Source organism: Besnoitia besnoiti, chromosome I, assembly GCF_002563875.1.
Source record: "Besnoitia besnoiti strain Bb-Ger1 chromosome I, whole genome shotgun sequence".
Taxonomy (NCBI): domain Eukaryota; phylum Apicomplexa; class Conoidasida; order Eucoccidiorida; family Sarcocystidae; genus Besnoitia; species Besnoitia besnoiti.
Window position 1 is genome coordinate 673,913 of NC_042356.1, and position 17,953 is coordinate 691,865.

General features: G+C 54.1%; 4 protein-coding genes across 4 annotated transcripts; all 4 read left to right on the forward strand.

The window, feature by feature from the left end:
- Nucleotides 1-1,239: 1,239 nt before the first annotated feature.
- BESB_001020 (SAG-related sequence) lies at nt 1,240-2,382 on the forward strand (the record flags this gene model as incomplete). Its single annotated transcript, XM_029358857.1, has 1 exon — nt 1,240-2,382. The coding sequence occupies one exon, from the start codon at nt 1,240-1,242 to the stop codon at nt 2,380-2,382; it is 1,143 nt and encodes a 380-aa protein (XP_029221769.1).
- Nucleotides 2,383-6,357: 3,975 nt separating this feature from the next.
- On the forward strand, nt 6,358-8,256 carry BESB_001030 (SAG-related sequence; the record flags this gene model as incomplete). Its single annotated transcript, XM_029358858.1, has 2 exons — nt 6,358-6,490; nt 7,691-8,256. 2 exons carry the CDS (start codon nt 6,358-6,360, stop codon nt 8,254-8,256), a joined length of 699 nt encoding a protein of 232 aa, XP_029221770.1.
- A 5,607-nt stretch (nt 8,257-13,863) lies between these two features.
- Nucleotides 13,864-14,796, forward strand: BESB_001040 (SAG-related sequence; the record flags this gene model as incomplete). The annotated part of the gene is made up of 1 exon (XM_029358859.1): nt 13,864-14,796. The coding sequence occupies one exon, from the start codon at nt 13,864-13,866 to the stop codon at nt 14,794-14,796; it is 933 nt and encodes a 310-aa protein (XP_029221771.1).
- A 1,768-nt stretch (nt 14,797-16,564) lies between these two features.
- On the forward strand, nt 16,565-17,677 carry BESB_001050 (SAG-related sequence; the record flags this gene model as incomplete). The annotated part of the gene is made up of 1 exon (XM_029358860.1): nt 16,565-17,677. The coding sequence occupies one exon, from the start codon at nt 16,565-16,567 to the stop codon at nt 17,675-17,677; it is 1,113 nt and encodes a 370-aa protein (XP_029221772.1).
- Nucleotides 17,678-17,953: the final 276 nt, after the last annotated feature.

Below are 17,953 nucleotides of genomic sequence, written 5' to 3' on the forward strand. Positions count from 1 at the left end.
GGATTGCCCTCCTCTATGCTAGGCCAACAGGGAATTGTTGTCTACGTGCTTAACCTGTTTTCAAGTACGCGTTTTGCATTTTGCGCTTCCTGCTCGAGACGCGGTACAGGTGGTGTACTGTCTTGGACAACTTCGTGGCAACCAGCCAGTGTTCCTATAGAGGGTAATCAGAACCATGGTAAACTACGGTAGACATGCATGGAACTGGACCGGATCAATGTAATGCTTAATTTGCCCTACTACAGTGCGGAGCGCGCCGCTGTGAAGGTCCCGTAATACACTTGGTGTGCCTCAGAAAACGTGAGAGTCTCGTAGGCATATCTGTACGTGGTGCCCTAAGGGGAGAACCTAGAAGCCCTTTCCAATGTACTCGCTGTGGGGTTGCTATTCCATCGTCAAATGGCACAGGAGATTATTTCGCCTTTCGGAGAGCAAAAGTCTTGCAGGACAGACGAACTAACTCAACCCAAGAAATTGTTGTGCTCGACCTAATTCCGTACGGTGCAGCCCCGCGGCAGTTGTCAGGCCGATGAGACAGGAAGCTGCACCACATCGGATACGCAGGCGAAATCGGAGTGAATAATAATATTCCAACAGAATACAAGTGGACAACGGGTCAGTTTTGTGCTACTATCCTCTGAGGTACTCCGAGCCACTCACACAAATTTTGCTGCATGAGCGCGCCCGACAACACCTTGACGGGAGCATAAAAGTACCAGCAATACTCATATTTCACCTGGACTCGATGGACGACAAAGAGCCTGATTCGAGCGGCTGCCATCAAAGCGGATCCATTTCTTGTATGCACCCGCCTACACACCTTCCGCTATATCGCCCCAGCGAATGCAACACAAAGATATCAGTCTGCCAGCGAAACGGCATTATCCAAGGTATCGTCGATGTACAACGAAGGGTCCTCAGTGGAGGGTCGCAAAATAAACTATATTGCAAGAGGCAGCAACTATCTAGCCACATTATCTTAGCATCGACATGGCTATTCCCAAGGCCATGAAGTTCCAGCGCGAGTCCCAGCACGACCCTAAACCCGCGACGTGCACACCGAGAACGAGCCTCCCCCCACATCTCGAAGGCGATCCGCGAAAACGGAGTTGGCGAACGCGTTAAAATGTGCACCGTACAGTCCCGCCTTTGAATTTACGAGGACGTTGTTGAATCCTGTCACGCCGACTGTCTTTCATCAGGGTAGTTGCGTTCAGACCTGCTTATTGGTCGTACACCATGACAGGAAGACGAGGTGGCGAACGTGCTCCAGCATGCTTCACGTCCCACGTCCGACGGTTAACGGCCGTTTGCGTCGGAGGGGTCTTGCTACTCTCAAGCGGCCAAGGATTTGCGAGTCCATTGCAAGATGGGCTGCTGAGCCGGAGACTGCAGCAACAAGGGGCGGGTGAAGCCGGCTCAAAACCGGATATCACGTGTAACATCCCCGCGGGTGGGGATGCTAGCCCAAACCCAGGCAGCGTGACGCTTTCCAAAACTAAGCTTACCGCGCTGGTGAAATGTACCGGTGAAAACATTCACGCTGTGCCAGAGGGTATGAAGAAGGTCTGCGTCGCACGTGATACCAACTCTAGCTTACAAACCTGTTTGAACGGCGATCAAATGCAGGTTCCTTTGCAGCAGCTCCTTCCGTCCAGCGATGCCCTCACATGGACAGAAGAGCCAGAGTCGGACAAGACAGCGGCTAGCAAGCAGTGGAGCTTGCAACTCAAAGAAGAGCAGCTGCCGTTCTCCGACAAAGAGTTTTTCGTCGGTTGCCGCGGGCAGAGTGACAGCGACGCCTCACAATCGCCATGCAAGGTTACTGTTCAAGTCGAAGCGAGGCCATCCAGTGTAAAAAAAAATGTCGTCTCATGCGCTTACGGTCACACCAGCAACCCCGAGACATTGAAAGTTGAAATGTCAGAAGAAACCAATACACTCACACTGGTGTGCGGTACGGACGGCAAAATCAAGCCCCCAGCTTACTCCTCCAGCTACTGCAGCGGCGCGAGTTTGGAGAACTGCTCGGCGAGCTTTACCGAGATCCTTCCCAAGTTCGAGGAAAAGTGGTGGACTGCAGAGGATAATCAACCCAGTAGCAACTCAGTGAAGCTGACAATTCCTCCGACGGATTTTCCTTCCGCGAATCAGCGGTTCTATGTTGGCTGCTCGCCAGTGCCTGAGAAGGACGAAAAGCCAGTCAGGGGTCGCGTTTCTGAGCATTCGGAAGGGCAGGTTAAGAAGGAGCCAACGACTTGCAAGGTGGAGGTGATTGTGAGGGCGGCGAGGTCGGCTGCGTCTGCGACAGGCGGCACTCTGTTAGCTTGTGTCTCTGGGGCTGTCGCTCTTACTGGTTTGCTCTCGGGATTTTTTCCGTAGTAAAGCTTGAATGGCTGTCGTAAATGGTCATGCAATTATATGGCACAGCTATGAAAAATGTAGCAGACTAGGTCGTCGTGATTCGCGCATCCCACCCGATACTCGGGTTGCAAGAACTGAAGTTGGAGGCAGCCGTGGAATCATAGGGCGGTTGTTTGTGAATCCCATATATATTCCTCATTTTCCGACGTCAGGACTTATATAGCACATGATCTTGAATTAGCATCGTCGAGTATCATACAGAGCCGACAATGCGGACATCTAAGAGACACGCACGTGGGATATGTGAGATATTCCACCGTTGATGCTGCCAGAATACGCCGTATATACTAAGTATTCACTGATTACGAGCGACACACGTAGTAACTCTGGGCTCCGTTAAGGCTGCTACCCCCGAGCATACATTCCACGTAGCGACCGCAGTACTATGAAACAAGATGACACCCACTGCATGCCACGGAATTGAAACACGAACCTACCCTCTGGCCTTCATGGTCTGCATGAAGGCCACGAAAGCGGATTATATGACACAGGGAGGGCCTCACATGCTCGATATATACCGGACAAAAGGCGCCGGTGAGTGAAGCTACGTGTTCCTCACCTCTTGCATGCGCAGAGATATTACAAGGACGCCGGTTAGAGGAGACGCTGTCAATTCAGGGCAGAACGAATACATACGGAACTGAGAAGCATCCAGGTACGAGTTATCTTACCGAAGCACACCAGACGAAGCATCGGTGACATCGCAGCTCCTGTTTCAGCAACGCGAATGGCGCTAGAGGCACACGCGTCCAAGAGTCCACTGCTGTAAAGGGATCTTGATTATAATAGAGTCCCTGGATTTGATATGTGATAGCTCCCCGTCGTTTCACTGCCTACGCGTCCCGTCAGCTCCGTCAGTCTCGCGTGTGCCTACCAGGCTAGCTTTCTTGACGCTCACCTGTCGCAAACTTACCCACTTGACTCGCGCGCGCCCCCGTACTGAAGGCGTGTGTCTCGCTGGAGGGCCCTGAACGAATGCTGAGGTACGTCTGGGTCTCCAAAGCTGCAGACGCTTTGCGAATCAGCAGCATTATTTGCGCCAACGCCACCACAGGATCTCTGCAATACGCTTTAACGTACTTTTTGATTGTTGGATGGCTCAATCTTCTCGTTTAGAGTAGACGTGTTCTTAACGTTCCCAGACGGCCTGCAAGGCAACCACTGAACTAGGCACCTCGGTGAGTTCTCCGGCCTGCCCGGGAGCGATTCCGCTTAAAATGAAGCAAAAGAGAGAGACAAAAAGCACGCCGTCCTTCGTACGCCCTCTCATCCAGACGACTCTTTGGCGAGGCTCCTAATGAGATATCGCGTGTCACACTGACTCCACGTGTACGCTGATCCATGAGCCGCTGTCTCCACAAGTAGTGAAACTTCTGTGTTGCCAGCGGCGTGAAAATAGCAGCACTTTCCGCGTTTCCGTCCTAGAGCTTCAAAATTCAACTTGAGGCTCTAAAAGGACTTGGAGCGAAGGCGACCTCGGAAACTGGAAAGTTTTAAAGATCCACCAGTGACACGAGATATCCACGTTCCACGATCCTTTTTTTTCCCGGGGAATGATGCAGTCTCTAGTTCTTGGAATAAAGGGAGCTGGGCAGGTACCTCCACGCAGTCGATCAAACAGCCGCAAAGGAGGCGTATTCCGACGCGCCCCCAGGATAACTGCTTCCTCTATCTTCATTGTTGGTGAGAAAGATAAGCTAGCGAAGGCGCAGGATATGTTGTTTACTGGCGAGTCAGAGCAACGCCACCCATCGCAAGACAAATCGCGCTGATGGAGACACGGGGATACGCGGGACTGTGCTGCCGTGGATCTGGGGACGTAACAGACCACAAAGGCGGACGCTTTCCGCCACGTTTGACCCGCAGCGCAACCCAAACCGTAACTGCGCACAGTCAACAACGTCCCGAAGAAAAAAGTGGTGCTGTACTTCATTCGATCTGCGCAACTTCTTGCCATACGGCTTCTCGTTTTCGCCATCTCCGTATTGCCGCAGCTAACAGATTAGAGTTGCTTTTCATAGTCACGTAGACCGACACCATGCGTGGAGAAAGTGCAGCGGAAAATGGGGAGTTGCGTACAGAGCCTCTGCAAGGCGACCGCCATCTGCATTGGCGGGGTGCTGGTGCTCTCGTCCTTCTTGCACGCCACTGCATCTCCGGCGAAGGAAGGCGTGTTCACGCGGAATATGCGACTCGAACCAGAGAAGGAGCCTGAAGCCAAACCAGTGCCATACTCCAGTTGTAAGTTCCCACCAGCACAGACCGCGACCGCAACGCCTGACAGCGTAAACTGTCCAAAGACAAACTCAACGCCCTCAAACAGTGCACAGGAGAGAACGTAGAGGCTGTGCCGGAGAAAATGGCAAGTGTGTGCACCTCAAATCTCGAGACGGCCAGTTTGGGTGACTGCCACCAGAACAGTAACGCCAAGAAAGTTGCCCTGCTCTCCATCAGCGACAAATTCCAGTGGTCGGAACACCCGCTAACTCCCGAGCCGAGAGGCAAACAGTGGCACTTGCAGCTCACTGCCGACCAGCTGCCTTTTTCAGACAAGACCTTTTTCGTCGGCTGCCGAAAATGTAGTGACGCAGAAGCCGCGGGCTCAAAGTGCAAGGTTAAACGTGGAAGCAAGACCTTCTGTGGTTAAGGAAAAGGGAAACGTGGTCTCCTGCGCGTATGGCCTTACCGGCAATACCACCCCGCTGAAGGTCGAGATGGCAGAGGAAAACAATTCCTTCACACTGGTGGGTGGGAAGACGGAACTATACGCCTGCAACGTACGCGTCCAGCTACTGTGTGGATGCCGCGAGGATGGAGAGGTACTCTCAGAGCTACACAGCAATTCTTCCCAACTGTGAAGCACTATGAACACCGGGAATCACTCAGCGAAGATGACCCTTCCGACAACTGAATTCCTTCTGTAGACCAGAGGTTTTTCGTCGGTTGCTCGCCGCAAACGGCGACCGTTAGCCGACGGGCAGCCGACGGAGAAAGCGCCGACGACATGCAGGGTGGAGGTGACCGTCGAAGCAGCGAGTGCTTCTGCTTCTGGGACCGGCGGTGCTGCGGTTCTTTCTGCGTTCGCGGGTGGTGCTGCCGCTTCGGTGATGCTGGCGGCTGTCGCTCACTAGTTTGACGGGCGACACACAGTGTCCGCATTTGGCGTCTTCGTGGGAGAAAGGCGAAGTGATGCCGTGATTGACGGCTGCTGCGAATACTCGCCGGTTTCGCCGTCTTTCGGTCTTCTATGGAGGAGTCCCTCGTACGGTGAGGCCACCGCGGTGAGCGCACACCCCGACCCTTCTGGTTCAGGCCGCCTGTGCCACGGCGTGGTGATAGGCGGCATCTAACAAACCGGATGAATACCTGCTGAAAGGCGCGAGCTTTGTCTGTCCCCTTGTCTGGTACTGATGCGCCTAACCCTAAACCCGTCTCCACGGGGTCTTTGTCTGCGTTGTCTAGCTGTTCATGCGTGAGTCTGAACTCGGGAATAGATAAGCTTTGGCGGTCAACGGGGGGCGCCGTAGCAAGATATGGCTTGGTCATGGTCTACAAGCTCTCGGCCGGTGGGATGGCTGTCCAGTTCTGTCAGCTCTACTTTCACAGGCACTCTGGCTAGGTGTCTCATACGAGTCCATAGTTCTTCCGAAACGATGCTGTGCGCGTGGGATGGAACTCCGATTGCATATATATATACATACGATCCACACAGGCTCACACGTAAAACACTGTCGTGCTAGCGTCCAGGCCCATCCCATCTCCCCAGGCAGGCATATTGCTATTTGTTGAGGTTTTCTAAGCACTGCATTCCTTGTGTGGATCGGCACAGTGTATAGTTTCAAGCCCATGACCTCAACGGTCGTAAACTCGAGGGCTTTCAGGGTTTCTGCGAGTCGTCGGCTGAGAGTCCGCTCTTGCCAACCCCTCTGCGTCATGAACGCGAATACCCTCATGGCTATGAGGGCACGACAGGAGGATTGGTGTGTCGTCATGGGCTACAGGCTTTTCAACGTCCGCGTCTTCCCCAGCTGTCAAGCGCTCGTCGGCACTCAGGTGACGACCGGTGGTATGATGTGGGTTCTTTCGCCAATGTTCAGCGTATACCACATTTTTGTGTCCGAGTGTGCTCGTCTTGTTTGCCGTTGGAGGACGCGCTCAGATTCTAGCGTTGAAGACTATCTACCTCTGACTCAACTTTTTTCACGTGTTCGCTCCCTATGATGCCCTCCCGCTCAGCCAAAACAGCAAATATTTGCGAATGCACACTGCGCCACAATCAGGAACTATCCCTGCCATCATTATCTTCTCCCGTAAAGAACTATGACACCACTCCTCCCATGCGACGCCAGAATGATGCTCTCAGCTTCAACCGACGTCATCATCCTCGTCAGATGACTGCTCAGGCCTCTTCCATCTCACAAGATAGTACCCTCCTGTATCCCGTTCGGACAACTGTTCATTGTTCTCTTACGTTGTGTGTGCCTCTACGGCTGTGAAAGTGGCTGAGCGGAGAAGAGCTGACATTCCAGCTTTCGACTGACACAAATGCAAATCAGTAGCGAGAATCTCTGCTGTCTACACGGTTCACCCATCTCAGCTTTTCGCTTCACTTGATTATAAGAAGACAATTTGATTGCTACAACTAGCCATTTAAGAGACAACCAGTTTTTCGCGCTGACTACCGTACAGAGTCTCGGTAACACGAGGAGAACCTAGAACGTGAACGTGAGCAAGCAGGCTCAAGCAAATGCCTCTCACCAACTGCAAAGTTCTCTGGTGAGAGAGCGACGGTCAAGGAAAAAGCTTGTTGGCGACAACGACCCGCCTCTTGCCCGCCCTAGTCCCGCCGCTCCCCTCACCGTGGGCTTTCAAGTTCCGTGCCTCTGGTGAAAGGAGTGCCTCACAGCCCGAACTCCCGACTGCTGAGGTTCATCCAGTTGGTTGTTGAAGAGGCTGCGTGACGAGAATTGAGCACGCGATCGTCCCCTTACCACCTAAACATTATCTTTTTATATTTATAGTATGGCATATCATAGATGCATTCTGGCCTTTTCTTGAGTTGGTGTCCCCCCGGTCTATTTCGAATTCCCTGCAGAGTCAACTCAACGTCGAAGAACAGGGGAGCCCCCAAGACTGTTGCGTTGAAACTCTGTCTACGCTAAAGAAATTGGCTACAGTGTGCCTCGTTGAAGCGTTGGATGCTTCTAGCGGATTGTCTGCGTAAGACGAGTCCCCGGAGGGGCTCCTGCGCCGGATTTGGCCTCAGGCAGCGCAGGCGACTCCGCTGCCTCTGTCGTGCCTGCTATGTGCCAATGGTCCGAACATGAGGGAGGAAAAAACAAGAATCCGGAACCGGCCGGCTTGACCATGTCCAAGGAGAGGCTCAGCATTAGCCTGCAGTGCTCCGCAGCGAGGTCGTCCCTTCAGATGTCACGAATGTCTGTACACAGGGCGGCGCAAACACGGTACAAACTTGCAAGTCTGGCAGTGACAAACAGAAACAAATTAGGCTCCAAACCTTCTCGGGCCCAAAGGAAACATCACGTGGAGCAAGACGTCTCCCGCAAAAAGGACGTGCCCCCTGGAGCGCAATGGAGTCTCCAGCTCAAAGACTCGCAGCTCCCGCTGTCTGATAAAGAGTTGTTCGTCGGTCGTCAAAAGCAGAACCAAGACGATGACGCAAAGTGCACGCTCTCAGTGAAGGTTGAAGCACCACCCTCTACAGTGAAAGAAAACGCTGTTTCTTGTGCCTACGGCCACCCAAGCAATCCCTCACCCGTGAAGGTTGAGCTCGCACAGCCGATACAATCCGAGGACTCGAACTCCCAATAGTATCTGACCTGTTATCCCCGGCCTACCTTACAACCGTGTCGAACGCCACGGTTGTGTCAGGCTCCGAATGAGGCGCGCGCCCAAGCCTCGGCGGGGGTGAGACTAGCAGATCTCCTGACTGCTGTGCTCTGTTCCGTGCAACCCGAGGCGGTATCGTGCATTCGTTCTCAGAAAGCGGATGGTGTACGTATGAGATGGTGCATCCCAACTCGGAGGAAGGCCACGCGCCACTGTTGCTGACGAAGTTTGCGATAGCATTTTGTCACCCCGTGCTTGTTTCGACGAGGAACTAATATCATCAAGCTGTGGGTCCACAGAGGAGATCATCAGTCTGCAAGTCCGTGTGACACAGCGGCTTTTGGCTGCGCGTGCGACCGACACAAAAAGGGTGAGTATCCCCGAACTAATCATTGTATAACTGGCTGACTCTTGCAGCAACGCCGTGCGTAGTGGCAAACCAAAGAAAGGCATTGCATTTTCCATACCTTCCATGAACCACAGTTTGTTAATAGAATCTGGACCATCGCAGTCTCATGCTGCATGCCGGGAGCGGCGTGCTGCCAGATGTGGTGATTTAATCAAGTCCTCTCTTGAGGTGGGCATCGCCAGGAGAGCATTCGAGTTGGACGTGAAGAGTCCCACCAAGTGAAGCAAACCAGCGGCACCCTGTACCCTTTGTGTTGTGAAGCAACCACTGTGGACGATCGAAAACGTTTTCTCGCTTTAGGCCATGGCATGTCGTCGGTGCGCTCCCCCCGTCATTCAATATGGCATTCGTTAGGTACGAAATTACTACAGCCAAAGTTTCCGTAGCTCAGTATCGGTTGCACCTGTAAGCGAACAATGGGTGATAAGCATTCCACGTCCCCTGCTATGTGGTACGTTCGGCTCAACGCGCCATTGCTGAACAGTTGGTTTGGAGGACGTCTTGGGTGCACCCAGAGGCTGCATGACCAGTTTTTCTCGTTGACGAGGCCCATACAATTGAGACAGTGCTCGCCAACACGCTTGCTTGACTCATGGCAAGATCGATTCATAGGTGGGCGTCCTATGCAGAACCTGCGTCGGCGACGGCAATTTCGCGTCCCCCCTGTTGAAGGGTGTTAAGGTCTGCCAGCCAGCGTTCCCCTCAGGTTTCTCCATAGCTCTCTTGAAGCATCGTGGGCTGCCGGTGTCGAGCGGCAACCCAATCAGAGAATCCAAGGACGTTTTAATTATATCAACAACACTGGTTTTGTGTTCAGCGATATTACGTCCTCCATAAACTACCGATGCGCGGTAGCCACCCGCCTCGTTTGATCAGCCTAGTAAATCGCTGAGCAGGTTCCGCGGCGACTGACACAGCAAGAACCATGCACCCGGGTGACGTTCGTCGTAGCCCTCGAAAAAACGCTAGAGAACCCACAGCAGTTGCCCGCCAGTGCGTCGCGGTTGAGTCGTCGTTTCCTGTTTCCTGCCTTCCGTACCGCCATGGTCGCAGCATCGCGGAACTACTGATCAGGTGCGCGGAAGCAGGCGCAGTCAGGGGAGCCGACGTGTGTGATTCGCCTTATTTCAGCGGGTTTGAGAGACGACGCCGGACATATGAAGACAGGCAGAGTAGGTGACCTTCAGACCGCTTTGATCCATCCACCTCAGCTGTGTGTAACGAGGCAAGATTTTGGCTACCCCTTCTAGAATTGGGATGCGCATCCGTGGGCGTCTGCTGTTTTCCCTGTGGCACGGGCCTCAGACGGGCAAACGGAACTTCTTACGCACGCTACCCACCCCCCCGTCCCCCCCACGTCCATCCCCGCCCGCCGTAAACCATCCCGGTGGGTCACCCATCCCCGGCGGGTTACGTGACCCGGTCCGCCACCGTCCCCGTTCGCGCCGCCGAGGAGTGCCTGGTCACTGGCTGGCCTTGAGATAGCAGCCACCCAAGACTGTGAACTCGGACCCTGGCTTGGCAATGCTATAGGTGCACGGTCTCAAGCCGTTTCCTCATTCCGAAGTCATGGATTCAAAGACAGGGACAGAGTTGCTTCTGTTGCTGCAGTCCATTAGCACAAATGGGGAGAAGAAAGAAGGACACCGGCGAAACAACGTCTCGGCAATTTGAGGTCAAGGGTCCGTAAACTGCTGGCCCTGTGTGTCGCAGGAGTTTGGCTCGCCCGCGGGTTCTCCGCAGGAGGCCAGCATCTCGACTCCTTCGCACAACCTGCGCCGCTGCAAACTGAAGGAGCGTTATCGTCAGAAGTTGATGAATGCAAGGCTGGAAACGCCAACACTGACACGCCGAAACCTCCCACCTTGCCGCTCTCAGCAGAGAAGCTGACGGCTAGGCTGAAGTGCTCCGGCAAGGACAACCACGTTGTGCCTCAAACACAGACCGACGCCTGCGTATCTGGGGTAAAAAACGATGCAATCACGCACGGAAAACACACAATCCGAGAAGCAGATAACTCTCCGGAGCCTTTTCAGTGCAAGCGAGGACACCAGGTGGAAGAAGATTCCTGAAGACAGGGAGGCCACGGCGAACATGGAAGAATGAAGCCTGGTCGTTAGAGAGACACAACTCCCGCTATCTGATAAGGAGTTCTTCGTCGGCTGTCAGAGAAACGGCCAAGCAGAAGATACCAACTGCAAGCTCACGCTGAAGGTGGAAGCCCCTCCTTCTACAATCAAGCGAAGTAGTGTGTGTTGTGCCTACGGGCACAACAGCAACCCCAGCACACTGAGGGTGGAGATGACGTGAGAAAGCAACTCATTGTCCCTGATGTGTGCGAAAGGAGGAGCCTTTACTCCGGTAACGTACGCGTCCAGCTACTGCTCTGATGCCAAGGTTTTGAAGCACTGCTCTCAGGGATACTGAGAAATTCTTCCTAACTATGAAAATAAGTGGTGGACGACAGAGGACACTGAAAATCGGTGAAGTTGACAATTCCAACAATCAAAAATGTCCCTTCCGCGGACCAGCGTTCTTATATTGGTTGCTGGCCTGCATCGTCAAACCCGGAAAAGCCCGATGGTGAGGCCAAGGCTCGACAGGCGGAAGAGCACTCGGCGCCTTCAAAGACGCCATGTCAAGTGCAGGTCACTGTGAAGGCCGCCACGCCTGCGTGGCTGCCGCGGGAGACGCTGTTGTAATGCCTGCAGTCGTTGGAGCGACCGCCGTGGCTGGTCTAGTCTTTCTCGCGTGCTGGCTGCAACCTGAATGAACAGCGTGCCGTTATGGAGGCGCTGGTGACTTTGTCCGCGAATGTCATGAGAATATGGAGTTTGCCGGTATCTGCTCGTTTCGCGATTCCATGACTATGACGAGATCATGCCCCTCCCGGAAATTGCAGAACTTACAAGAAGGGCCCTTCAGTAACGACCTTTTCTCGGTGTCTTCGCCTGCCAATCAGGTGGAATCTGTGGCCGCATGCGAAGCACCTGCTGTCGCTGTTAGCTGGGGTATTCACTACCACATTGGAGCGCTTGTCGTGATACAGTTCAAATCTTCTTTGACTGTCTGGACTCTGTGGGAGCGGCGCCTCTGTACAGGGTGTATTTCAGCAAGGAGACCTGCGCCGACGGGCACGGCTGAGACTGCTCTGACATGTGGACGTGCCCTCCTGTACCAAGATTGTTCGACACGAGGATTAGGGTTGGAAGCTCCTGGGAGGCGTAGAAGATTTTCTGTGATTTTTTGTGGTAAGCAGCAACCTCGTGACCCATCGTGCACAGCTATAACGAGCGTTTCATCCATCCGTCTCCGGCGCTGCAGTACCTGCACAACATGGCACAGCTGGCGGAGACACTCCTTTGATAGAACTTGCGGCAGTGTGGATACGTTAGCCTGGCTCAACTGCTGTCAGTGGAGAGCTGGAATAGGCTGACGAAGGTTTCTCGGGAGGCCAAATATCAGAGCGCGCAAGGGGCAACTTTGTTCTCTTGGAGACGACGTGGAATGCAGCGAGTGGCTGCCTCACATTACTGCCGTGAGAGTTCCCGTGAGCTAGGCACCCACGACGACTTTCCACAGTAGCAGTAAAACAGAAAGTGTCGTTCGGGATGGTCTGAAAAAAGTGGAATGAAGTCCTCTCCACAGTCCCGGCCTTGCCTCCTCAGCACAGGTTTCCTGGACAGCTCCACGCCAACTCAGGATTTTTTTCAAATAGGTGTTGTGTGGTTTGAGGGGATATCTGGTTCAGAGGTTAGGCAGGAAAAGCGAGAAATGATTCCGTCCCCCGTGCCGACACTCATAATACACGCAGTATATCATTGCTGCCCACGAGCACTTTCGTCGCATACCTACAGATGCAGCGGGTACACAAGCGGAGCCAGGGGATATGGGGGTAATTGCCACAACAGAGGCGCGGGTGTACTCATCCGGCAGTCGTGCTGGTACCTGTTCGGTTTTTTTCTACTATTTTTCGACTGGCTGCGACTCCGACGGTTGCTGAAGCGCATCCGCGACGCAGCATGCTCCGAAGCAAGGCCGTTCGAGGGCTCTCGATCTCCTGCAGAAGCGCTCTCAGGCATGCCCTCTCATTTCCTTCACATGCACAGCACACGGGGGTCGCGGGAGCAGGATTCAATGTGACGGTCGGCCACCTTGCCGACCGTCAGAGTCTCGCTCACAGTTCTGCCGAGAGAGAGGCTGGATGATGGCACCGCTCCGTACAAAGCCATTGAGCCGCCGCTTCTCTCTCCAGACTTTAGTCGCCTCATCTTGAACGATCTAGCACTTCTGTCGCGCCTGCCTTACGTGTCCTATATGACTCGAGTGCAAGCAAATGTTGCGAATACGTGTGTCGAGGTTTTGCGGGAGGTTCGTGTTTGCCTTGCGCATGGAAGTTCCCGAAGGAGCTCAGATTCCTGCCTGAAGCATGACAGGGGCTTCGATGGCACTCTTGCCGCGAGAGGGGTTGCCTTGTCCCCAGGTCACGCTTACAAAACGTGAAGCGAGAAGGAGTCGCAGCTAGGGTTTATGAAGAAAACCGAGACGCATGACAAGCGTGAAACCTGTTCTGAGATTTTGCTGTGCAGCGTTCCTTGTCGGTTCGTAGCAGAGCAGCGGTAGAACAGTGTGCCATTTCTACTCAGTTTTCCAAAATATTCCCTCCATAAGTGCGTGTATTCAGCCGGTACGTCTGAAGGGAACACGCGCCGCGACGCCGTTTCGCCGGGAGTCGGAAGTCCCAGCTCCAGAACTCTGTCCCCTGGGCACTTCCGCCGGGCGCGCCCCTGGTGTCCCTCCGTGCCGAAGTGTGGGGTGCAACGACCGCTGAGGCTCTTGAGCATGCGGCCTTGATCTAGGAACTCGGCTGGCGAATCCTATTTCCGCGTAGGACTTGCAAATCACTCCATCGACCAGCGCGTTTCCGTAAGCTTGTGCAAAATATTCTCAGTGACGAAATAACAGCTTTTCCCCGAGGAAGTCATCGCGGCGCTATGAAGTCGACCGTAAAAAAGTTCTGGGCTGTATGCCTCGGTGGAGTCTTGCTGGCCTCGAGCGGATTTCCAGTGTCGGGCGAAATCCACGAGGGAACCCTGCACAAGAGCGGGCAGTCACAGACAAGAGAGGCTTCCACCTCTTCCACGACATCAAAATGCGAACTTTCAGACCCAGTGAGTCGAATGTCCAATGGCACTCCGAAGCCGGACACCTTGACGCTGTCCAAGCAGAGCCTCGTCGTCAGCTTGCAGTGCTCAGGACAAGACAACCAAATCGTTCCTTCAACGGTGACAAACGTCTGCGTAGACGAAAAGGAGAACACGATACAGACATGCAAGACTGGCCCGGATTCAAGCAAACAAATCAAGCTGCAAAGCCTTCTCGGTGCCAGAGAAGAGATCACATGGACGAAAGACCCCCCGGGAGGAGAAGGAAAAGGTGCCACCCAGGGAGAAAATTGGATCCTCCGGCTCAACGAATCCCAACTACCGTCGTCTGATAAACAGTTCTTCGTGGGCTGCATAAAAAAGGACGACAGTAACGATACAAACTGCAAGCTCACTGTGAAGGTTGAAGCACCACCCTCTGCAGTGAAAGACAACGTTGTTTCTTGTGCCTACGGCCACACAAGCAATCCCTCACCCGTGAAGGTTGAGCTGACACAAGGAAAGAACTCATTCACCCTCGTGTGTGGGAAAGACGGGACTGTCAAGCCGGCAACGTACAACACAGACTACAGCGAAGACGCCAGCTTGGAGGACAAGTCCTTGAAGAAGATCACGGAGATCCTTCCCACCTTCGATGAAAAGTGGTGGACGGCCGAGAAGGAGCAGGGCTCCGTTGTGTTGACGATTCCGCAAACTGACTTCCCCTCTGCGGACAAGACGTTCTTCCTCGGCTGCTCCCCAACGGCGTCGACTAGCGCAGAGAAACCGGGTCGTGGTTCCCTCGCTCAGAAAGATACTGAACAGGCACAGGATGGTTCAACAACTTGCAGGGTGGAGGTGACTGTCAAGGCCGGGAGCTCGCCTTCGTCGGCGAGCGGAGGGGCTCTGTACGTGGCTGCCGCAGCTGGAACAACTGCGCTAGCGGGACTTCTCTCCGGCACCATGTGAGCAGGACAGCCGCCATTCTGCTGCTGCACAGGCGATGTCGTGTGTCGTCGTGTTTGAGCGTCAAGTCCGTGGCAGCTCCGAAGTCGCCTGCGAGACCAAGAGCGTGTAGAGTGGATGCCCGAGAATGCCTTCTCACGCGCTGCATGCCTTGCATTGTGCTATTTGAGGCGGCACTTGCGTATTCACTCCCGTAAAAAAGCGCCTTCACACGTGGCAGGTCGTACTGCAACCAGAAGGGAAAGCACCGCAGACTCGGGCGTGTGCTCTCAATGGCCTGTTGCCGCCGTTCATAGGTTTTCACATGGAAGAAATATGATCCAAAACATTTCAGCGTCAGAGACCCTCAATTCGCGTGCAACAGCGGCCCTTGGCTCCGCACCCGTCCGAGTCACGGAACAGCAGGAGCTCCGCTGCGGATGCTCACGTCTCGGACCCATGCGTGGTGCGTGGTGTTCCTAAAGCACGCCAGGCAGATTTGCAGGTACGACGAAAAGGCACTGTATCCGCGGGTTTTCCCGGAAAGGCGATACTCTAATATAGAAGGCGTTTTCTCCTTTCGAAGTCTGAAATATCATCGGCAAACCTCACCCGTCCTTCAGAAGCAAATTTCTTGGGCTCCACAGTACTCTAGGCAGGGTTTCGTTTGCTAATCGGTTAAGAGTGAAAGCGAACGCTGGCTGATAGATTTTTTCCACGTCAACTACCGTGTGATAGATTCGGGTTGACCAGGCATTACTAATCGAATGGCTTCCAACTCCCGCGCTGCACAGATGGGAAGTCCACGTTTAGGCGGACGTCATAAGCAACTTCTGCGTAGGGGACCTCGGGTTTTCGCTGCGTTCAGACGTGGTGAGGTCGGTCAGAGACGCGATAGGGTCTGTCAGTAGGCGTTCCTGTGGGGATGCTTCTGTCAGCAGAGTAGTTCCGGGTTCCATCCGTATTCGTATAAAATAGTCCGCGCGCGTTGGTTGACGTTTCTACAGCAGTGATTATGTTGCCAGCGATACTCACTTCCACGTAAACCGCTCACGCATGGACGTCCGCATCGTTTGGTCAGAGTACCTGATTAAACAGGCTCCGCCGTGAACCATGCACAAGGTGACGGGAGTCGCACACTGGTGCGCGATGCGCCGCAGTATAAAAAGGCGCCTGCCACCGCCCCGTGGCGCGAGCTCTTCTCTCTTATTGCCTCGTTCTCGCTTGCGTTCCGACACGGGTGCAGCATAGGAGCAAAAACACGTAAGCGAGGGCCAATCTGTGGAAGGCGGAGCGCGCGTTTTGCGTTTCCCGTGAGGTGCAACACCCCACTCGCTGGACAGTCGATACCGAAAAAATTAATGACACAGCCAGTCTGTCCTTTCCCCCTCCGCTCTGTCCGATTCCGCCCGAGCAGCTGTGAGCTGCACGAGAGGAACTCATCATCTAGCGTTTGGCGGTGGGAGCGCCTTCTGGGTGTCGTCTCTTACTCTTTTTGGCATGTCCCTCCGTAGGGGGGTTATTGGAAGCCACTTTCAAGGGTTAACTCAGTCGACGCAGCTCGTTGTGGCACGCGGCGACTCGACTCGCCCGCCACGGGCGCCGTTCGCGACGTTGAGAGGGGCTCGAGGTTACAGATCGGCTGCTGTTCAGCTAACAGCATGCAAAACTGTGATCTCGGACACCGGCTCTTCAACGTCTGATCTGAGTCTGCAGGACCTCAGTCCTTTTAAATGCTGAATCCACATAAACGCGGAGAGGGTCGCTTCTGTTGCTCCATTCCAGGATCACGATGGCGACACGTACACTGCCTCAACGGCCCTGCTCTTTGCGGTCAGGGGCTCGTAAACTGATGGCAGTGTGTGTAGGCGGAGCGTTGCTTGCCGGGGGAATATCCGCCGCAGGTCAGCATCTCAACGCCCTTTCGGGGCCGACGACGGTGCCTGGTGAAGGTGTCTGGCAATCAAACACAGCTGAATGCAGCATTTCAAGCGAGAAGAATGGCACACCTGAACCTGCCAGCCTGATGCTGTCAAAGGAGAAACTGACGGCAACTCTCAAGTGCTCGGGCACTGACAACCAGGTCGTGCCCCAAACACAGACCAGCGTCTGTGTTTTAAAGCCCGAGAACACGGTAACCACTTGCGGCACTGCCGACAACCAGATAACGCTAAGAAGTCTTCTCGGTGCCAGCGAGGAAATTACATGGAAGAAGATACCCGCAACCAAAGACGCCCAGGCAGAGAGGCAAGAGTGGAGCCTCGAGCTCAAAGAAACACAACTCCCGTTGTCTGATAAGGAGTTCTTCGTCGGCTGCCAGAATAAAAAAAAAACAGGTGACGATGTCAGCTGCAAGCTCACGGTAAAGGTCGATGCTCCCCCCTCTACAGTCAAGGAAAACGTTGTCTCCTGTGCGTACGGTCACTCCAGCAACTCTGACATCCTGAAAGTCGAGATGTCGGAAACCAACAATACACTCACCCTTGCGTGCGGAAAAGAGGGATCTGTTACGCCGGAAAAGTTCGCCTCCAACTACTGTGTAGACGCCGACAATCTGGACAAGTGCTCAAAGAGCTACAAAGAGATTCTTCCCATGTACCAGGAGAAGTGGTGGACAACGGAGAACAAAGAGAATCATTCCGTAAAGTTGGCGATTCCGACGACAGATTTCCCTTCTACGGACCAGCGCTTTTACATTGGTTGCTTGCCCGCGTCGCGAAACGTGGAAACGCCCGATAACGAGGCCAGCGGTCGACAGGCAGAAGAGCAAACGACGGCGGCTGGGACGCCCTGCAAAGTGGAGGTGACGGTCAAGGCCGCCAGTGCGGCTTCGGTGGCAGACGGAGTTACAGTGTCTCCTGCTGTTGGAGCGACTGCTCTGATCGGTCTAGTTTTCTTCTCGTAAGAGCTGCAACCGGATGAACTGCATATCGGCTTCTGGATTTCCGTCCAAGTGCGGCAAGAGTTGTGTATCTGTCGGCTTCCACGTGCTTTGAGCCCATCCCGATACCTCCCTCCGTAACTTCGTCTGGGGGTCTGACCATAAAATGTGACTGCAAGCCTCAAAGATTCCAGAGGCACAACCGTAGCCCTAGATCCAAGACAGATTCGCCGCGTCTCGGGCAAACCGTCACGTGGGAGATGCTGCCCTGCTGCGAAGCAGCTGAACTCAGTATCCGTC